The sequence below is a fragment of the Sceloporus occidentalis genome, unplaced genomic scaffold (genome assembly GCF_023333645.1).
Source record: "Sceloporus occidentalis isolate IW3139 unplaced genomic scaffold, rSceOcc1.0.p SCAF_1, whole genome shotgun sequence".
Lineage (NCBI taxonomy): Eukaryota > Metazoa > Chordata > Lepidosauria > Squamata > Phrynosomatidae > Sceloporus > Sceloporus occidentalis.
Genome location: NW_028316981.1, coordinates 63,368,960 through 63,392,816, shown reverse-complemented (window position 1 = coordinate 63,392,816; position 23,857 = coordinate 63,368,960). Strand labels below are relative to the sequence as shown.

Below are 23,857 nucleotides of genomic sequence, written 5' to 3'. Positions count from 1 at the left end.
TTCCTGATGTTTCACCAGCATCTGCAGCTGGCATCTTCAGAGAATGCTGACCTGGAAAAGTGTGTGTGTGTACACACACACACTGTGTGACCCTGTGTAAGGAGGATGGTTCCCATGTTAATCTCTCCCTCTCTCTCTCTCTCTCTCTCTCTCTCTCTCTCTCTCTCTGTGTTTGTGTGTGTGTGTGTGTGTGTGTGTGTGTGTGTGTGTGTGTGTATGCCCACTCTTTTAGAACATGGCCATATAGCCCAAAAAACCCACAAAAAACTATGGATGCCAGTCATGAAAGCCTTCGACTTCACATAAGAAACTTTTCCATTATTGAATAACACATATTGACAGGAAGTCCCCTCCATCTTATATTTAGCTGAAATGCTTTTTCTTATTATTAGAACATATTGATTCAGGAGCACCATATATGAATTTGCACAACAACCATGTTTCAAATAACCAAAGATGGTTCCCATATTGCCTCTCAATCATCTAATCTCAAGGTTATATACAGCCAGCTCATTTAAAAAAAAATATTTCCAGCCCCCTTCCATCTTTGATGCCTCCCCTGAACATAGCACAGTTTGTAAATATCCCTCTTTAAATTCTGGCACTCAACATTGAAGACAGCAGATGAAGTACAGCAAAAAACAAAAAACCAGTAGTAACGTTATGTCACAAGCTAGTGGTTATGGAGGAGACTGAGAATTATAATCTGAAAGTAACCTTTCTGAACTATGGTTCTTGGACTGCCACTGCCCCGGACCTCTGATGATTGTGAGGTTTTTAAAAATGAAATAATACACAGTATACCAGATAGAAAGGCTATTTTGCATGGTTTTCTTGATCTGCAAATTGCATACCAGTTCCTTTAAAATACTGTTCTGTGGAAAAAGTAATCATTATTTTGGAATAAAATATAGCTGGGATGAGCCAAGCATACTTGCTATATCACACATGTTTTCAATATAAGCCCATGTACAGAAAGTAATCAACTTATTTTCTTCAAAGTTTCTGCATGCTTCACTACTATTAAACTGCTGTATGGGAATTCTAAACACATAACAGAAGAGGCTTGCTGCATATCATTATTATTCAGTTTATTTCTATCCTGCCTTCCTCCCAGCATAGGGATTCAAGGCATAGGTACAATCTCTTTACTAAATCATATGACTAGAAAATGGTTTTGTGCAGAAGTCTTTCATGCTGGTTCTTTTGGTGAAGTAGTAATGGTGAAATAGCTTAATGGACAAAATGCATGCTTTGAATATACCTAGGGATCAGTCTCATGTGATATATTGGTTACCTGCATTATTTATATAAGTGATAAGTAATGCTGTATCTAATCTGAAGCAGTTCTAGTTTGCTGCACAAGAAAATAATATGAAGCTGTTTTCCAGTTAGAGACACACTATTATGTCTTCTTTCTCTGAAATAGCCTGCCATCTCCTCCCTGAATTCTTGAAGTGAATCTCCTCCCCTCAGCCAGTGGAATAGGAGGAACAGTGATGGATTTCACTGCCACAGGACATTATCACATGAGTCTCATTCTCACTGCAATTGCACTAAATAATAAAAACCACAAACATACTGGTTTGATAGCAGCCATTATCACAAATCTTTGCAGTCACACAACTGGGTCTGCTGCCACCACTGCACTGTCTTCCAGACTTTACCTTTAATGCCTCCTCCCTACCCTATGCCACCCGCAGCATGCACTTCATTTTTAAAAATAAATAAATATGTTTCACTTTTGAAATGCTGTTCTACCATTTTGCAAATGTGATTTTTTAAAAAGAAAAGAAATACTAATAAATGAATAAAGGGAATCTGGCTGCTTGGGAATAGTGAGGCGGGGTGGGACAGGGGAAAGGAAGAGATTGAGATGCATGACTGCCAATATTGCAACTGCTGTGGCAGCAACATTTCACACATGAGGAGTACTATGACTGCCATGTGATTAGGAACTATTGCCAGGTTTTCCTTCAACGATGTGAAGTGATACCCCAAGCACACTTGGTAAACACTACAGCTATGGGTTGGGGACAACATCATGTGATAGGTATCACCGATATGCTATTTTGTGACTATAATTGTGGTTTGAGGAAAGGGAGGGAATAGGAGAGAGGAGGGAAGGGATAGAAAGCCCTGCTGTCTGTGGCCCCCTTATAGGGAAGAAAATTTTGAGCTGTTTTTTGGACAGCCATCTATCCCATGGAAGTGCCCAGTGCATATCTTTCTCTCTCTCTCTTTCTCTCTTGTCACCAACATCCAAAAGACTGAGGGGCCTTCCTCAGAGTGAGTCATTGGTAGTGAGGGGACCATGGAGACCATCAGTTCACGGAACTCCTAAATGTTGTAGCACACAGCTTGAGTCTCCCTTATCCAAAATGCTTGGTACCTGAAGTGTTTTGGATTTTGGGTTTTATCAGATTTTCGAATATTTATATATACATGATGAGATATCTGGGAAATGCGACCCAATTCATATATATTTCATATACACCTTATACACATAGCCTGAAGGTAATTTTATACACAATATTTTTAAATAACTGTGCATGAAACAAAGTTTGTGTATATCGAGCCATCACAAACAAAGGTGTCACTATCTCCATCACCCATGGGGACAATTTTTGATTTTGGAATATGTCAGATTTCAGAATTCTGGATAAAGGACACTCAACCTGTATTAGGCTATGGAACACTAGGCTACATAACAGGAAATGTGTCAGGACTGGCTGTATAGCAAAAATGTGAAACAGGTGGTCCTCTAAATGTTGTTGGATTCCAATTTCTACCAGAACCAACAAGAAATTATGAGAGTTGGAGGCTGAGATCCTGTAAAAAGCTCCACAGGCATATTTGTTCAATGATGAAACTCCAGTAAGAATTATTCCATCGGCCATTCCAGATTGTTCAATTGACTCTTCTGGTGGTTGTTCTCATTTGTGGAGAGCCAGAGCTGTGCCCACACTGCAACATCAGTGTTTAAACTTTTTTATTGTACAGTGGATGGATAAGGAATTTCTGAAATAAGGCTGTCCTGGACACCTTACAAAAAGTAGGTATTTCATCCTCATGTGAGAGGATGAATAGTTTCGTTAATATTCTCACCACTATCGTAAAAACCAACAACAGCAAATATTTCTGTGCAGCTTTCACTGGGTATCTCTACATACCTATGTATTCTGGGAGATTATTTTAAAGCAAAATATATGATGGGTGTACAAATATTGTAAATTTTTGCACAAAAACATGATTTGGTGACAAAAATGTGGTTCTGGAAACTTTTTTTTGCACAAATATCAGTTCTTCTACAGACTTCAGTTCTTAGACCCATTTTTCACAGTACAGCGTGATAGAATTTCTCCCCCCTCCCCTTTGATTGTTGGGAGAGAGAATGAAAACTCCCCCTTCATATGTATTATTCTTACTTATATATGGATTACTTCTTCACTTTATAAAATGCTTGAGGCTGATTACCTGCTTTCATGCTTGTCACATGCTAATTGACAGCTTAAGTATATCCTCACACCTGCTCTTTTCATTCTGTTTTCTTCATTTAGGTAATCTGACAGTCTTTTTTTCTCTCCTCAGGGTAATGTGGTTCTTCAGACACCAAGGAAGAGTTTTGGGAGGAGACACTATCTGTGCTTGAGACATTGAGAGGGGGATGGCATGGTAGCTCATCAGGATCTTTATATTTTAGAGTTGAACCTGTTATATTGGTGGAGCTGAAGAAGAGGTCTGTGAATACCATGAGCTGCTAAAAAGATCAATAAATGGTTCCTGGGGAAAATCAGACCCAAACTTTCTCTAGAACCAAAGATGACTAAACTGAGGTTGTTGTCTTTTGCCCATATTATAAGGAGGCATGACCCACTAGAAAAGACAATGATACTTGGTAAAGTTGAGGGCAATAGGAAAAGAGGAAAACCGTATACCAGATGGACAGATTCTGTCAGAGAAGCCATAGCCATGAATCTGCAAGAGCTGAGCAGAGGAGTTGAAGATAGGGTGTCTCATTTATAGCGTTGCCATAGTTCAAAATCGACTTTAAGGCATTAAACAACTATAATCTGAACAGTCTTATTCACAGGCTGAAAAACTGCCCCTTCCATTGCCCCTTCAGCTCAGCTTTATAGGAGTAGATCACTTGATATTTTCAAAATCTCTTCATCATCTTTATGTCTTGCTCTTTACTTCATGTTGAGTAAATTGAGCCACAATGTTTATTAGTTGGTTTGTAGTCTTTGCAATTTAGAGATGCTTTACAATTTTCTCCTGCTCCACATCAAGGGAAGATGGGGAAAGCTGAACTTGCATTGCCTAAGCAACCAGCATACTTCTCTGCTGAAAATTGTAGGAGAACAGGAAAGCATAATCTAGACTTCTGGGAAACTCTTCCTCGGTTCCAAAAGTGCAGGAAATATAGGCAGTGATTGTCATTGTCCCTCTAAACAAACAAACAAACAAATTAAGGGAACCTGGAGGAATTACACCTCCCTGCCCATTTCTTCTGGATGATAACTTTTTAATTAATAAATTTACTTTCTGTTTTTTTCTTTACCCCCTGGCATGAAAGTAATTGAAATACAGCTTGCTTTCACTAACAAACTGCTTTCAAAAATTCATCCAAAAGTGAAGGAGTGAGCTCTTTTGCCCTTTTATGTTGCGACTTACCACAAATGCCAACTGAAGCATACTTCATTAAGTGTCATGGAAGAGTTTACATGATTTATTTATTATCTCAGTTGATATACTAAGTGTACAGTACTCTTAGAAATAATATTTGTGTTATGCTTGTCCAAGCTGAAAAAATGACTCCAAGATCACACAAGAAATGCCATCAGGAAGAATGAAAGTGAGACTTCTGTGCAGTTTCTTCACATTCACGGGTATTTACACATCCTGAAGTGTTCTGGGATATTAGTTGTTGAAGTAGTGTGCCTTCAAGTTGTTTCTGACTTATGGTGACCCAAAGGCAAACCTTTCATGGTGTTTCCTTGGCAGGATTTCTTTAGAGGTGGTTTGCCTTTGCTGTCTTCTGAGGCTAAAATACATTTTTCTGTGCTGTCTCTAAGAGTGTGACATGCTGAAGGCCATCCACTCTGTACAGAAAAACACTCTTTTGGAGCAAAACATTAGGAACAGCACAGAAAATGTATTTCAAAACCCACATTTTTATAGAGAAACACCGCATAAATTTCCCTGGAACACTTTGGGTGAGGGAATATAGCAATAGCAAGTACATTTCTATACTGTTTACTGATGTACTAAGTGGCTTACAAAGTGTAAGCTAATTGCCCCCAAAAAGCTGGGTACTCATTTTAGGGATCTACGGAAGGATGCCAGGCTGAGTTGACCTGGAGCCCCTGGCTGGTATTGAACTGACAACCTTGTGGTTTGTGCGTGAGTGGCTGCAATACAGGCATTTAACTACTGCACCAGCAAGACTCAATATGCGGAATATGGGGAGAATACTGTGCAGAAATAGTCAATAGGTGGTGATCAGCACATGCCTGCATCAGTGGGCCTTTGGGCACACCGCCATTGGCTAATATGGGGGCAAGGCAATCTGTGGGAGCTCCAGTATGTTTATGGCTAACCTGTTGATATGCCAGGTTCACATACAAATTGCACAACCATACAGACTAATAGAGGGGACTCTTGGTATCCACTGGGGTTTGGTTTCAGGAGTCCCTACACCCATAGATACAATACTTTGTGGATACTCAAGTCCCACTAAATACAATGGCATAGTAAATTGCTTTCTGTTACATAAAATGGCAAAATCAAGGTTTGTTTATAGAATCATAGAGTTGGAAGAGACCACAAGGGCCACCCAGTCCAACCCTCTGCCATGCAGGAACTCTCGGTCAAAGCATCCCTGACAGATGGCCATCCAGCCTCTGCTTAAAGACCTCCAAAGAAGGAGACACCACCACACTCTGAGGGAGTTTGTTCCACTGTCGAACAGCCCTTACTGTCAGGAAGTTCCTCCTAATGTTGAGATGGAATCTCTTTTCCTGTAGCTTGCATCCATTGTTCCGCGTTCTGTCCTCTGGAGCAGCAGAAAACAAGCTTGCTCCCTCTTCAACATGACATCCCTTCAAATATTTAAACAGGGCTATCATATCACCTCTTAATCTTCATTTCTCCAGGCTAAACATCCCCAGCTCCCTAAGTCATTCCTCATAGGACATGGTTTCCAGACCCTTCACCATTTTAGTCACCCTCCTTTGGACACGCTCCAGTTTTTCCACATCCTTTTTAAATTGTGGTGCCCAGAACTGGACACAATATTCCAGGTGGGGCCTGACCAAAGCAGAATACAGTGGCACTATTACTTCTCTTGATCTAGACACTATACTTTTATTGATGCAGCCTAAAATTGCATTGGTCTTTTTAGCTGCCGCATTGCACTGTTCACTCATGTTCAACTTATGGTCTACTTGGACTCCTAGATCCCTTTCACACGTAGTTTCATTCAGCCAGGTGTCTCCCATCCTATATCTGTGCATTTCATTTTTCTGCCTTAAGTGCAGTACCTTACATTTCTCCGTGTTGAATTTCATTTTGTTAGCTTTGGCCCAGCTTTCTAGTCTATTCAGGTCATTTTGAATTTTAATCCTGTCCTCTGGAGTATTAGCTATTCCTCCTAATTTGGTGTCATCTGCAAATTTGATAAGTATACCTCCAATTCTGTCATCCAAGTCATTGATAAAGATGTTGAATAGCACTGGGCCCAGGACAGAGCCCTGTGGGACCCCATCCAGGTCACTGATAAAGATGTTACAAACCAAACAGGAAAAGGAAGGAAAAAAACAATTGGAGATGTTAGTCAGATGCCTGCATATTGTTTCAGTCCTTAGTAAACATGGTATACGGAGGAGGACATATTTGGTGCAGGCAGCTCCTCCTCCTTCTGGCCATGTGGCAATAGGGAGATTTTCAAAATCCAGGAAATTTAAAGTCCATTTGCATCTCAACAGGGATGATGATGATGAGATGCAAATGGACCCCCTCCTTTTAATGCTAGTAGTAGTTGAATATAAAGGGTAATGATATATCCTCCCCAGTATACCATCTTTACTAAGGACTGAAACAACACGATGTAACAGTAAATAGAAACAAAAATAATTTTATTTTTCTTTAGGAAGCATTGCCAAAAATTGGAACTTTAAAGCACTGTTATGATATGACAGAACCCATGATTATCCAGAAATAGAGGAGACAAGATTATCAAATTTCAGAGATTCTATTATTATTATTATTATTATTATTATTATTATTATTTTCTTATATCCTACCTTTCTCACAATATAGGGACTCAAGGTGGCAGATAGCAAATTTAAAACAATACAATTTATAAACCATACAGCATAAAAATGTATAAAATAAAATGTAAAAAACAATTAAACCATTTAAAAAGTTAAAACAGTTATGAGTTAAAATTGAAAGTTACAATACAAATCTTAAAATTTTAAATAGCACAACATTCCTAGACCTTATCGATTTGCAAAGACCTGCCAACACAAGAACATTTTCACCTGCTACCAGCCAAGAGAAATTAGTAGGGAGTAATATTTTATTATTATTGTGTGTGTAGGTGTTAGTGGGGAGTGAGAGGCAGATGAATGTGTATGGAATTTGTGATGTACGGATAGGTTGTTCATTGGGTTTTTTCTTTTGGGTTTTTTTATCTGTGCTATTATTGTGTTTTATAAAACTTGTGTTTTGTAAAAAAAAACTTAAAACAACAAGAGTGTTTTGTGATGGCAAAAACACAAAGGGAAATATAGGCTGCATCAACAGAGGTATAGTATCCAGAACAAGGGAAGGAGAATGTTACTATTCTGCTTTGGTCAGACTTCACCTAGAGTAGTTCTGTATTGTACACAAAGTCCTGGGCACTTTAGCTTATGAAGGATAATGACAAAACAGAGCATGCCCTTGAAGATGGCAACCATGTGGATGATTGTTGTTGAATATCATCATGTGATGATCCTAAGGTGAACCTATGGTAGGGTTTTCTTGCGAAGATTTGTTCGGAGAGAGTTTACCATTGTCTTCTTCTGAGGCTGAGAGAGAGTATGACTTGCCCAAAGTCACCCATTGGATTGTCTTGGTTTAGTGGAGATTTGAACCCTGGTCTCCATGTTTGTAGTCTTTTTTTTAAAATTATTTTATTGGTAAAATGAAATTAATACATGTTATTATAATAAATTGATAAAATATTGATTAAATTCACCTTACAATAATATATAAAAAAGACTTTTACCTTATATTCCCCATACATATAATATATCCCTTTATATTCCATTCTTTACTACTTTATCTAACTTTAATTCATATTTCTTTTCATCATATATTTTTCATAATTCCCCCCTTCCCCCAAGTGCTCCCCATCCCCTGAGCCTGTCTTCTTATTACTCTATCTCCAGAATTGTAACTCTTCCTCTGGTGGTAAAACACCTCCTTCTTTTCCTAAAACTTTTTGTACAAATGTTTTCCATATTGCTTCGAAATCATTTCTCTTGATTATTCCTCTTCTAAACTTAATTTCACTAGTTAACTTATCATTAATTGCTATTTGCCAAATCTCTCTATACCAATCTTGTATTTGTAAATCTCCCTGATCTTTCCACTTTTTTGCTATCATTAATCTCGCCGCTGTTAATAAATTTGTAATTAGATCCTTTATAACTTGGGTGCAGTTAATTTTATCATATAAAGATAATAACGCTATCTTTGGACTAAATTCTAAATCAATTTTTGTTATTTCTTTTATCTCCTCAAATACAATTTGCCAAAATTTCCTTACGGTTCTACAACCCCACCACATATGCATGTAAGTGCCTATCTCTTGACACCCTCTCCAACATAACCTTGAATAATTCTTATTTATATGACTTAACCTTACAGGCGTTAAATACCATTTCCAAATTATTTTGTAGTTGATTCCAAATTTTCCCCCATTCGTGGTCATTTATTTTTTGTACTAAATCATCCTCCCATGTTGTCTTTAAATAATCTTCTTTCTCATTATATTTTAATAATAATTTATATATTTCGCTTGTGACCCCTTTCAAAGTTTCATTTGGCTCTATACTTTCTCTTTGTTTGAGGTCTAATGCTCAACCCATTACACCACAGTGGCTCATGGGGATGATAGTGTACCTGAAACCCAAGATCTGTGACTAACAAATGTAGTAGCCAAGTGCTTTAAAACTGGAGAAGAGAGGTTTGAGAGATGATATAAGAGCAACCTTCAAATTCCTGAAGTATTTCCACATAGTAGATTGAACTACTGTAACTCATTTTCTGCTGCTCCAGAATAAGGATCCAAACCACTGTCTTCCAATTACAAGATCAAATATTTAAACTAACATCCTAATGATTAGAACCTTTTGACAGTAGAAAGATTACATTGGAAAGTGTACCACTCTACATTGTTGGGGGTTTTAAAACAGGGATTGTACGGCAATTTTGAAGGATGGTCATGCTGTAGATTTCCTGAATCAGGAAGCAGTTGGACCGAATGACCTTTGGAGTCACTCCCTACTCTACAGTTCTATGATTTCTCAAAAAGAGCTGTCCAGGGCTCCAAAACATTAGAAGGCTTTGAGGCATTGATGCTCAAAACAAAATACAATATAAATGAACTTCTCCAATTTGGTGACTCCAGTTGTGTTGCACTATGGGAGTTGTAATCTACCCCACCTGGAGAACATCCTACTGGGGAAAACTCAGACAGACCCTGCAAGACTGAAGGATCTTTATAAGTAGGATCTTCTTTCTTTTCCATTCAAACCTGATTCTAATTATCCTCTCATAGGAATACAGACTAGGGCCCAGTGCAGACAGGCCAAAATAAAACTGCTTTGGGTCACTTTGGAGATATGCTGTTTAAATGATGCATGCATCTTAAGAGTCCAGAAGCCGCACCAAAGCCACGCTCCAGTCTTAGGTTGCATGCATAATTTAAACAGCATACCTCCAAAGTGACCCAAAGCAGCTTTATTTTGGCCTGTCTGTTCAGGCCCTAAGTATGCTGAATTCTTTGACCTCTGTCCCAAATAGTTCAGAGTTCAAAGGAGAAGGATTATTGAACACTGGCCAGAAGGAATATTAGCCTGACTGTTCATTTATATTAGGAGCAAAGTTAACAAAATCATTCAGGCTGATAGTTACCACATATGCATGGGCTGGCGGCAATAGTTCCATTTATCCACTTCTAATACGTGCTTTTTATTGTATAGCTTTTAAATTTTTAACTTGTGAATCCAAGCCAGAAGGTTTATGAAACAAAACATTATTCTATGAATGAAAGACAGTATTATTGGAAGCATTTGAAAGAAAGGCTGGGAAGGATACTATAAGAAGAAGCAATGTCTGAAAGCAGCAATTCAGAAGGAAATATATTTATAACTTTAGAATGAATAGGAAAAATGTTGGGGGGTGTGTGTGACAAAGTTAAGTATGCCTTAAGTATAATTATCTATATATAAGCAGGGATGAACTCAAGACATATTACTAATTCTCTATGTGTACATAACTGTTTGTATTACATTATCATATAAAAGAATTGTATGTGATACAATTATCTGCAGATGAGCGAAGATGTATTCAAGGCATAACATGTTTTGCCTATCTTTTAGTGTAAGGTATGTGACTAAAGAGCATTAGTAACCAGTCACAACAGCAATTCTTTCCAACTATTGTAAATAGGGAGTTGCAAGTTGTTTTATAGTTTAAAGCACTGGATTTACATACAGTACCTATCATCAGAAAGCTTGGAAGGAACAAGAGTTAGGAAGTCAGACAGAAAGTTTGTTTTATAGTACTGTTTCCCAAACAAATTAGAAAACCAAGAGGACAACCCCTGCACACAGATAAAACAAAAGCCACATTCAGGTGTCACTTTTTTCACCTTCTTCAGTATTCAAGCAGAGGAATGTCTAGCTATTCCTTTCCCTTCAGCTTCCCTCAAGTAGAAAGCAATATGTTTGAACAGAAATTTCTGTTTGCCACAAAGGAAGATCCCTGATTTATCAGAGTTCTGTCTCAGATGGCGAGCCTCAATGTGGACAGAAACCTCTGTTTGTCAGACATTGCTTTCAGTGTGAGAAAAATAACAGTCAAATGGACAGCGCTGAGCATTCTCCTCATATGTTGATGAAAGTGAGGAAGAATGCTAGAAAATGGCTATTGTCACCTAGGTAATGATGAACTTGAATGATATAGTTTTTTGTGGGTTTTTTGGGCTATGTGGCCATGTTCTAGAAGAGTTTCTTCCTGACGTTTCACCAGCATCTGTGGCTGGCATCTTCAGAATTCTCTGAAGATGCCAGCCACAGATACTGGCGAAACATCAGGAAGAAACACTTCTAGAACATGGCCACATAGCCCAAAAAACCCACAAAAAACTATGGATGCCAGCCATGAAAGCCTTTAACTTCACATTGAGTGATATAGTTTCACAATTCAGTTATTCCTGGAAAACAAGCGGATATTCAATTTTCACAATGGGTTTGATTAAATTATTCTTTAGCTCATAGCATGCCACTTCTGGATTGGAATATTAGTTTTCATATAGCAGAATACAGATTATTATGACATCAGTTTTGTATATTAACAAAAATGTATATGAAGACAACGTTCTCCACATCTGGTATGATTTCATGTGATTCCACAGAAGCAATTGCATTGTGCAGAACATGATAAACATACTGTCTAAGTCCCAGAATATGCCAGCCAGGACTGGTCCTTGAAGGCCACCACTACAGGTAACAGATCTGACAGTGGTCTCAAACAGCAGCAAATCACAAAGCAAAAGTGTCGCTATCTTAAGACACTCATGAAAATGTTTTGGGGTTTGGAATATTTCAGATTTCACAATTCTGGACAAGGGAGACTAAACTTGTACCCAATTCTTCCATGATCTGAATAAGTTACAGCTGCCCTGAGATGATTTCTTGTCTCACTTACTAAGCCACATAACACCTGTACTAGCAGATCTGCACTGGCTGCCAATTCGCTTCCGGGCACAATACAAGGTGTTGGTTGTTACCTATAAAGCCCTAAATGGCTTGGGCCCAGAGTACTTGGAGGACCGCCTCGCCCCATACAATCCGCCCCACACTCTCAGGTCTCGTGGGAAAAAACTTTTGAGTGTTCCCAAGACAAGATACTCAGTGACTGCGCAAAGGGCTTTTTCTGTGGTGGCCCCGCAGTCTTGGAACGCTCTCCCTGAGGAGCTCCGCTTAGCCCCCTCCCTGGAGTCATTTAAGAAAAACCTTAAGACTCATTTATTTCGTCAAGCCTTCCCTCACATGTCCTGACTGTTTTGCTCCTGTATACTATTTATTGTATTTTTAGATTGTTTTATTATCTTGATTGGTTAATGATGGATTTTAATGATGTATAGTAGTATATGGTTTTTTATGAAGGACTTTCGCTGTTAATTTTGATTTTTAAACTGTGATTTGTATTGTATTATATTTGTAACCTGTATCGTATTGTATCTTATTCTGTTTGTAAACCGCCGTGATCATAGGAACGGCGGTATATAAATAAAATTTCAATCAATAAAAAAAAAAAAAAGGACCTTAGCAAGTGCTGATGTTCTTTCCAAAGCATGGAGATAATGTGTTACAAGTTACAGCCCACAATGAATCAACAGTAATTTGGACAATCTTATTTCCCTTCCCCTTCCACTTGATCTAAAACACAGGAAAATAATTGGGAAATCTGTACAAAAACACACTTACTGTTTATGGAACTGCCATAGACTTATTCTGCAGAAGTCTATCTCTCCTTTATATGCTATTTAGAGTAATGGCCAAATTCAACTTTGTCAGAAAAAACTACATAATGTGATGTGTGTATGTGCCTTCAGGCTGCCTGTTGACAGCATGATCCCATGAATTTCATTAGGTTTTCTGTTCCTTGACAAATGTGCTCATTGCTATACTTCACACACACATGCGCGCACACACACACACCAATTAGTCTTATGTTATAATAGCCATATTGTTTCCAAAAGCTTTTGTGTAAATTTCTGGAAAACAGAAGATACTCCTTGGGTGTGTGTGTGTTCATTAGTCCATCAGGCATTATTAATGTTGTTGCTAGCTTGTAAAATAATCTGTCACAGGTGAGATTTTTAAAAAATAAACTAACCATAAAAATTCATAATGTTCACCAAGCCATTTTCTTACTTTGCTGACAGCACTGAACTCTTAAATGGGTTGCCAGCTGCATCTGTCCCACTAGTTGATAATTGAGGATGCCTAAGGCTAGAGACTACAATTTGGAGTTGTCCCCTTGACCTTTGCATTGCATCTGAGCACTGAAGGTCTGTAGACAAGCAGAGTTTAACTTCTTCAGATTTACTCTTGAGGAGGCTTCCCTTCATTGAATACAGCCCATGTTTTGCCACCTCAGCTATGTAGTATAAGGTTGAGCATGCTTTTGTGGTTTTATTTTGGGGGGATTGGATCAAAATTAATTGTATTTTTTTCTTTTTAAAAATAATCCTTGGTAGATACCATTCAAGTAAATTCTGTTGTTCACTTTTAATGAATGGGAAAATCCTGTGAACAGCTGTTCATTGCCCTGTTTACCAATTATTGAAGTATGCATGGTAGGCCATTCCTAGGATAATTTACAGATTGAAGATCCCATGTGGCGTGAGTTGGCATTACTCACTTCTCTCTCCCTCCCTGTCCCCAAACATCCATAGATTCCACAATCTCAAATGTTAAGTGCATGTGAATTTGGCCCCAGCAGGTAATGGGATCCTCAAGAAGGTCTATTCTGAAGATCTCAGCAGCCAAATACATTTGTAAGGAAACAGGGGGTTTCTTAGATCAGGTCTAAGAACCATACAACTCGAAGACTATATCTAACCTCCAGTATCTTTTCTGGACTCCAGGCTTTCCTATCCTCCCCCTATCTTGTAAAATAAAATCAACTAAAAAAAGGAAAATTCTTATTTCTACAAGGCTACAGAAAGGATAATTCCCTTTAAAACAAGTCACAGCTCCACTTGTTTCACTCCCTGCCCAGGAGTTCAAAAGCCACGAATAGAATTTTGGCCACTTCTAGGGATTTTTGGCAGGCGGGTGGGGGGACTGATGTTGTCAATTGGAGGCCCGAGAGATAGAAAATGACTGCTGTGCCACAGAGTTTATCCAGCCCTGCCTTAGATATATAACAACAAATGGAATTTAATTTATGTTATGCTATCCTATCTTATTTTGTGTGAGTAGCTTCCAATCAGATGGCATGACCAGTGGCATTTAGAAAGGTACAGTAATGCAAGGTATCAGTCTGGTGTCATGTGATAGGTCCTGGCTAAAGGCACTTTTATTCTGTTAAATTTCCACTTTTCTAACTTTGTATGATAAAGTCCTTTGTCATGATTGTGGTACTATTACCACAATTGTGGTAGTCTTCAAAAATGTAGCCATATTAGTCTATTGCAGAATACAAAGGAGGAAGGAAAGGGGGGGGGGGAAGAACTGGCAATGCGGGCAGCAAAGAAATTATTTTTTGCTACCAGCATTGCATCTGCAAGGAGCCAGTCAGCAGAGCTGTTCCGAGTGGTCAAGGGTCTTTTACACACTCACCCTCAAGTAGAAAATGCAGACCACTCAAAGGCTCGCTGTGAAGAATTTGCTCAGCATTTTGCAGATAAAATCACTCAGATTCGGTCCAAATTGGATGCTACAATTAACACAATGTCAGTGGATGTTACCTTGGCTCCTACCGGTCCAGTGTTAATGGATACTTTTCAACTTGTGCAGCCTGAAGATGTGGACACAATCCTTGGAAAGATAAGAACCACCACATGTGTCTTGGACCCTTGTCCTTCTTGGCTTATTAAACAGGCCAGAGGGGGACTGACTGAGTGGGTAAAGGAAGTAATCAGTGCTTCCCTACAACAAGGCAGAATTCCATCCTGCCTAAAGGAGGCTGTTGTGAGGCCTCTGTTAAAAAAGTCATCATTGGATCCCACAATAATGAATAACTATCGGCCAGTGTCTAACCTACCATTTCTGGGCAAGGTTCTGGAACATGTGGTGGCTTCCCAACTCCAGGGGTTTCTGGATGAAACGGATTATCTAGATCCATTTCAATCTGGTTTCAGACCTGGCTATGGAACAGAGACAGCCTTGATCGCCTTGGTGGATGACCTATGCAGGGAACTGGACAGAGGGAGTGTGTCCCTGTTGGTTCTTCTGGACCTCACAGCAGCTTTTGATACCATCGATCATGGTATCTTTCTAGACTGCCTCTCTGGGATGGGGCTTGCAGGTACTGTTCTACAGTGGCTCCATTCCTTCCTGGAGGGGCGAACTCAGAAGGTGGTACTGGGGGACTCCTGTTTGACCCCTTGGCCATTGACCTGTGGGGTCCCTCAAGGTTCTGTGTTGTCCCCATGCTGTTTAACATATACATGAAACCGCTGGGAGAGGTTGTCCGGAATTTTGGGGTGCGATGTCATCAATATGCAGATGACACTCAACTCTACTACTCCTTCCCACCTCAATCCAAGGAGGCAGTCCTGGTTCTAAACCAGTGCCTGTCTTCAGTAATGGACTGGATGAGAGCAAACAAGTTGAAACTTAATCCAGACAAGACAGAGGTGCTCCTGGTCAGTCAGAAGGCAGATCAGGGAATAGGGATCCAGCCTGTGTTAGATGGGGTCACACTCCCCCTGAAGACACAGGTTCGCAGTTTGGGGGTAATCTTGGACTCAGCTTTAAACTTGGAGGCCCAGATCTCTGCTGTGACCAGGAGTGCTTTCGCACATTTAAAACTTGTGCACCAACTGCGCCCGTTCCTTGAGAAGCCAGATCTGGCCACGGTGGTACATGCCTTGGTTACATCCTGTTTGGACTACTGTAATGGGCTCTACATAGGACTGCCTTTGAAAAGTGTTCAGAAAATTCAACTGGTTCAAAGAGCTGCTGCCAGGCTGTTAACAGGCACCGATTACAGAGCCCATACAACTCCCCTGTTGAAACAGCTTCATTGGCTGCCAGTTCGTTCCCGGGCACAATTCAAGGTACTAGTTATATACTACAAAGCCCTACATGTCTCAGGTCCACATTATTTGGCAGATCGTTTCTCCTGGTATGAACCTGCCCGGACTCTGAGATCCTCTGGAGAAGCCCTTCTCTCCATCCCAACACCTTCACAAACACGTTTGGTGGGGACACAAGAGAGGGCCTTCTCAGTGGCTGCCCCTAGACTCTGGAACTCCCTGCCCAGGGAGATAAGAACGGCTCCCTCCTTGGTGGCTTTCCGACGGCAGGTGAAGACCTACCTGTTCAAACGGGCATTTAAGGAATCACTATAAGAACAGGCAGGAATGTTGGACTAGTTTAATCATTCTGTTTAATGCATGTCATTTATCTATTTATTTTTTTAATGTTTTAATTGTACTTTTTGTTTGTTTGTTTTTTAATTGCTGTGAAGCTGCTCTGAGTCCCAGTCCTGGGAAAAGAGCGGGATATGTGTGTGTGTGTGTGTGTGTGTGTGTGTGTGTATATATATATATATATATATATCTGTGACAGTACCTTTAAAACTAACTTGTTCAGGTATAAAACATATTTACACAGTTGTGGGAGTTGGATGGAATATAATTACACACATTTTGCAGCCCTTTAAAAATTTAGGGCAAGGGTTATGATTTGCATCTTTCTGGATGCTATTCCATCCAACTCCCACAACACTATAAATATGTTTTATATCTGTGCATTTATTATCACTCTGTACTACATCCAAACAAGTGGGTTTATAGCCACAAAAGCTCATGCAAAAATAAAATCCCATTATAAAGATGCTGCCACATTTCTTTTTTCCCCATCTAATGTTACTTATCAGTGGTAATTTCTGTATATCACTGAATGTAATGGTAATAATTGTGATATAAACAGCAAGCAAAATTAAGATTATACCTTTATTATAGCTCACATAATTGACTCCTGTCAACCCCTGTGTGCATGGCCCACCTTGGGAACCAACCATGTCATCAGTGGGGTTGAGACCTGCTTCTGGCCAGAGCGGACTTGGGTCGTTCTTTCCTGCCCGTGGTATACTTAATTAAGTAGTTGATAGAGAATGCTGGCCCATATTGTCTTTGAAAATACCCTAGAATATAAATGAGATAAATAAACATAAGAAAGATAGAAAACACAAAGCAATGATATGCTAATTTTCTACAAATGAAATCATTATATAGCGTGTATAGCAAATGTATTGTTTCACAAAATTAGCAATTAATCAGTATCACGTCAGCACATTATCCTAAGAACAATGATATGTCTGTCTAGTCAAAAGGAAATTTCATTTAGTCATGGGTTTACTTATTAGAACATGTGTAAGGATTTCAGCAGTAGACTGCAATTCTTGGAAAGTCCTTGGAAGAGTGTGCCTAGGGAACAGGATTTTACAGTTCTTCCTCTATCAGGTCCCTCTTTAGAGGGCGAGGTTTGACCTCACATATCCCTTTCCAGCTGGAGTAGAACCATCTGTAAGGATTATTTCATCATGATGGATCTTACAACACAGCAAGAGCCATGGAAGACTGTGAATGTTCAGAGCAGTGATGGATTTGCAAGATCTACAGTCCTCCTGGCCTTTAGCTATACCTTTAAACCAACTGCCTATCTACACTAGTCTTGGAGCTAGCATAGCTGAATTCTTTCCCACTGTTTTACATAGGTGAAAATTTGAAAAATAATTTGGAAAATGGGAATACTGCTCTTCTGTCTTGAAGGTTCATGATGGCTGGACATTGGATATATCAGAGCTCCAGCCTTGGAGTTCTCTGCAGCAGGAGATAGGATCACTGTTATTAAATATTGAAAATAATAATAATAATAATAATAATAATAAATATTTATTTATATCCTGCCTCTTCTGATTGAGGATCAAGGTGGGTAACAACAAAAGTACTGAGACATATTGAAATGTTGAAAAAGTCCTCCTATTTTGTGCTTGGATTCAGACATAGAAACTAAGATTGAAAAAGTTACTTTTTAACTATACCATATATATTCGATTATAAGTCGACTTCATGTATAAGTCGAGGGCAGATTTTGGGGCCAAAATTATGGATTTTGCTATGACCCGTGGATAAGTCGAGGATAAAATTTAGGGGCATATAGCAAAGGATCTAAAAGATGAAGCAAAGCAAAACAATGTCAAAGAACTTACAAAAGTCCAGCAGGCATAACTCTTTGTGCTTAGTCTTAAGACTGGATGGATGAGAGAGTAAAGGAGGTCAGGAGCTTCACATATTATACTCTTGCTTTTCATCAGGAGATGGTTCCTTCTTTTAAATAAGAGTTACTTACATTGACCCATGGATAAGTCGACTCAGGTTTTTGGGGTTATTTTTTTACCTAAATTTCTAGACTTATACATTAGTAATAATAATAATAATTATTATTATTATTATTATTATTATTATTATTATTTGTATACCGCCCTATGGGAAACCAATCCGGGCGGTTGACAACAGTAAAATATAAAATACAATTAAAAATACTTTATCCCTCCCCCCCCCTTAAGACAGTATTAAATAGTATAACATATTAAAAACACAATATCAAAGCATAAAAACAACAATTAAAAACTAAAACCCCTGATATCCCTCTGTTGATCCTCAACCATCACTAAGATGGGGCCACGGGAGGAATGAGGGAATCAGGGAACCTGGGCCGGGATGGTTAATCTGGAAAGGCCTGCCGGAAGAGATCTGTCTTGACAGCTTTTTTAAAGCTGTCTAATGATGTCAACTGACGGATCTCATCTGGCAGGTCGTTCCAGAGTTTGGAGGCGACAGCAGAGAATGCCCTCTGGGAGGTCGCTGCAAGCCTAGATTTTAGAGGCTGCAGTAAGTTCTTCCCAGAGGACCGGAGAGCGCGGGGAGGATTGTGCGGGAGGAGGCGGTCCCTGAGATAGCTTGGACCCAAGCCATTTAGGGCTTTAAAGGTGATAACCAACACCTTGTACTGGGCCCGGAAGCTGATAGGCAGCCAGTGCAGGGACCTCAAAACCGGAGTAATGTGGTCCCTCCTAGATGTTCCTGAGACAAGCCTGGCTGCCATGTTTTGAATCAGCTGTAATTTCCGAGTCAAGCACAGGGGTAGCCCCATGTAGAGCGCATTACAAAAGTCAAGGCGTGAGGTTACCAGCGCGTGCACAACCGTCTCGAGATCCCTTACTTCCAGAAAAGGGCGCAGCTGGCGTATCAGCCGAAGCTGATAACAGGCACTCCTGACCGTCGCATTTACCTGATTTGTCATCAGGAGCGACAAGTCAAGGAGCACCCCCAGACTGCGAACACAGTCACTGGAGGAGAGTGTGACCCCATCCAGGGCTGGAGGTTGCAACCCAATTCTTGGTTTCGGGGCCGCTAGCATGAGCACCTCCGTCTTGTCTGGATTCAGTTTCAATCTGTTTTTCCTCATCCAGCCCATTACCGCCTGAAGACATTCATTGAGAGAAGAGATACCATCAGAATTTGAGGCCGACGAACGAGACACGGAGAAATAGATTTGGGTGTCATCAGTGTACTGATAACACCCAGCACCATGACACCGTATTATCTCACCCAGCGGCTTCATATAGATGTTAAATAACATCGGGGACAAAATAGCCCCCTGAGGAACCCCACAAGTGAGTTACCTCTTACTGGAGCTACAGTCCCCGAGTAGCACCCTCTGAGACCTGCCCGAGAGGAAGGACCAGAACCACTGCAAAGCAGTGCCCCCGATACCTAACCCCCTCAGGCGGTCTAAGAGGATGCCGTGATCTATAGTATCGAAAGCCGCTGAGAGGTCTAAGAGCACCAACAGGGTCACACTCCTCCTGTCAATGCTCAGACGCAGATCATCGGTCAAGGCAACCATGGCAGTCTCAACCCCAAAGCCTGTCCTAAAGCCGGTTTGAAATGGGTCTAGATAATCGGTTTCATCCAAGACAGCTTGGAGCTGAAGGGCAACCGCCCTCTCGATCACCTTGCTCAAAAATGGCAGCAATGACACCGGCCTATAATTTCTCATATCCAGGGGGTCTAGGGAAGGTTTTTTCAGGAGTGGCCTAACCGCCGCCTCCTTTAAACAAGATGGAATATGTCCTTCCCTGAAGGATGCACCGATGATATCCGTAAGGAATCTCATCAATGCATCCCCCCCTGGATGGCCAGCCATGATGGGCAAGGGTCGAGAGGGCAAGTTGTCTTCCTCACCTTACCAAGCAGCTTGTCCACGTCATCAGTACTCACAGATTGGAACTGATCCAGTATGACTACATCGGCGGAGTCACTGGACACCTCACCTGTCGACTCTGTTTCAACGGTGGCATGTAGGTCGCCTCTTATCTGAGAGATTTTGTCTGCAAAGAAGTTGTTAAACGCGTCACAGCAGGCCGTCGTTGAGTTAAGTAAGGGATTTGGCACAGGGGGCACCTGTGTCATTTCCCTCACCACCTTAAACAGCTCTGCTGGACGGGACTCTGCAGATGCAATACATGTAGAGGAGAAGGCTCTCTTCGCTGCACGTATTGCCTCCCGATAGGAACGAAGAAAGTTCCTATGGCGAGTTCTGTCGGATAAGAGTCGAGTCTTCCGCCACCTGTGCTCTAGCCGTCGTCCAAACCGCTTCATCTTCCTCAGCTCTGGCGTGAACCAGGGCCTCCGATTTGGGGCGGGATGGCAAGGGCGCTTGGGAGCAATCGTGTCGATAGCCCTGTTAAGATCGGTGTTCCAGGTATTGACCAGAGCATCGACAGGATCACCGGCATTCCCAACCAGTAAACCCTCTAAGGCTGTCTGGAATCCAATGGGCTCCATCAGCCTTCGAGGGCGGACCATTCTAATGGGTCCGCCACCCCCGGTGGGGCAGATATTGGCTCTAAGTTTTGTCTTGACCAGGAAATGATCCATCCATGACAATGCGGAGGTACTTACCACCTCCGCCCACGGATATTCCTGTTCCGTACTGAAGACCGCATCGAGTGTATGACCTGCACAATGTGTGGGCCCTTTGACCAATTGGGATAGGCCCATGTTTGTCATGGTCTCCATGAACTCCCGAGCCGCACCTGTTAAACTGGTCTCGAGCGGGATGTTGAAGTCCCCCAAAACTAAAAGTCTGGGGGTCTCCAACAACAGCTCAGAGACCAGCTGTGTCAGCTCGGTCAGGGAGTCTGCTAGACAACGGGGTGGCCGGTAGTATATACAGTAACTCACAGAACTGCTCCCTCCCCATTCCCCCCCCCCCCATTCATCGCAGCCATGGCCTGTAGTTTAACATTGGCAGAATGAGCAGCACTATATATGTAACCAAAACAGTATCATCCCCATGTAGGAGGCTTATAGGGAAATGTAACATTTGTAGGAGTACAAACAAATTTCAGGGAGAACCCCCACCAAGATAGAAGAATCGCAAGAATTCCCCTGAGTTCTCAGCTCACTCAGCAATGATGAAATGCTGACTATTGAGGGGGAGGGAAATCCAGAAAACTAGGTATGGATGATGATAATCATGAAGGGCTGGAATACTGAACAGAAGGACTCTAACATTTTGTTACAAGTCTCTCTTGTCTGTACTCATGAGGTAAAGGTTTCTCCTTTGACATGATTGTCTGGCCATGTCCGACTGTAGCGGGCAGTGTTTTTCTCTGTTACTAAGCTGAAGAGGCAGCGTTGTCAAAGACGAGTCTGTAGTCATGTGGCTAGCATAACCAGAACGTATATCATATAATAGTAGTTGCAATAGCAGCTGTTGTTCTCATAGTTGTTTTTGCTGCTATTTTGAGCCCTCAAGTTGACATTGACTTACGGTGACCCTATCCTAGGGTTTTCTTGGTAAGAGTTCTTCAGAGGAAGTTTGCCATAACCTTCTTCTAAGGTCAAGGGCACCCAGTGGGTTTCTATAGTTGAGCAGGGATATGAATTCTGCTCTCCCAGCATCCTCCTTTGACACTCAGTCCAATACACCATGCTGCCTCTCTTTACATGCTATGCCTTGCATTTTTCAGGTTCAACAAAAGATTTAATTGAAACATGCTGTGCTGCTGGACAACAGTGGGCTATTGACAACAGTGAATGTACAGAAATCCCAGTAAGTGGAACTGATGGTGATATTTGCAGGTATGTAAACTAAAAGAAATCATGAAATATTTTTATAATATGGAATGTGATCCTCCTTGAATAAGCATTTCATAAATAGATTCCAGATGATGGTGTGATTTTGTTTGAATGTATATACATACACACATTACTTGGCACTGCCTGGGTTCATGATGATGATTTTGCTTATGATTTGAATGTAACAAATATCTGAGTACCTCAAATACTTTAAATTTGTTTCACATCTAATTGTGTGCAGAGTGGACCCAAGCCAGAAATTTTCTATCAGATGTTTACATTTTTTTTCATCAGTTCCATCTATAAATGTGCATTATAGAAATAAAAACAGTGTTTGTTCTATATGTGCCCAAAGTACTTGATCAGTTAGGCCAAAACCTTTACAACAGTCTAACCATCTCATTAAGTAACATGCCAAGTTTGATGACTGTGCCAAGCATCCAGATTTGCATAGCATAATAGACAGGCAAACAGACAGGTATATTAAACACTTTAAATTATATATGTGTGTATGTCAGGGCATGATACTCAGCATGGTGTAGTGGTCTGAGTATTGAACTGCAACTCTAGAGATTACGTTTGCTTCCCCACCCAGCCATGGAAGCTAACTGGGTGGTCTTTGGCAAGTCACACCCTCTCAACTCCAGAAAAGCCCATGGTCACCCTACATGGAAACTATTTGAAGGTGTATAACAACAACAACAACAACAACAACATGCCAGTACACAGGTTGTTATATATGTATTTTAATATAATATTAAAATAATTAAATGGAAACTTTTTAGCCCCTGAAATATACAGGCGGCAGTATTTTGGTATTGTTTATTTCAGACTGCTCATATACTGGAATGAAGTACTTTTTTTTATATAGTTGGCCCTCAATATCTGCGGACTTGCCATCCACAGATCCAAGCATTTGTGGACGGCAAGCACGTGTTGTCCCCAATGGCATCATGTGCACATGCCTTCAGGGACAGCCTCTGTTGTCCCATGACAGTATTAAGTTCTGTTGTCCCCAATGGTGGTGTGGCTGTGTGCATGCACCACCATGGGACAACTGGGGACACTAATGGCAGCACAGCTGCGTACATGTGCCACCATTGGTGACAATGCAGGCTTGAGCATCCACAGCTTTTGGTATCCATGAGAGCAGGTCTGGAATCAATCCCCTGCAAATCTCAAGGACTGACTGTATTTTATATTTTTGTATTACATACTGGAATGAAGAACAAACCCCCCCCCCCCCCCCCCAGTTTTGTCTAAGAGGGGAAAAATCTGCCAGTGCGCCTTTGTGCCGGCCTGGCCCAAACTAGGGCTGCGGTAGGGCAGAGCGTTCACATGCTCCTAAACCCTACTGCATGCTGCAGGCGCCATCTTGGCATGCCCCCATTTACACGGGGCATGCCACAATGACATGCACAACAGCCAAACGACATGGAGCATGGAGGGCGTCATAATGCCATGCCACAGCAGTTACGAAGCCCATTCTGTGGCACAAAAAGAACCCCCTTTTCGGAGCTTATTTTTGAGCCATTTCAGCCTCTTAGTGAGCAAGATGCACACTTTGTGATGAAAGTTCAAAAGGTGCTACACACAGAATGGAATCTGAAGTTCTCAGACTGTATGCTTTCAGAACACAGAGCACAGTTGTGTTTTGTATCATGGACTGATTGCTACAAAAAA

At 40.9% G+C, this 23,857-nt stretch overlaps 1 protein-coding gene across 1 annotated transcript in view; it reads left to right on the top strand.

Annotated features, from left to right (window-relative positions):
- The window catches only part of FBLN2 (fibulin 2), a 145,715-nt gene that overhangs the window by 48,816 nt on the left and 73,042 nt on the right, over nt 1-23,857 (top strand). Inside the window, exon 2 of the mRNA XM_089523101.1 lies at nt 22,066-22,177. Within this exon, the coding sequence (XP_089379227.1) occupies nt 22,066-22,177 (112 nt within the window). The remainder of the gene's footprint in view (nt 1-22,065; nt 22,178-23,857) is intronic.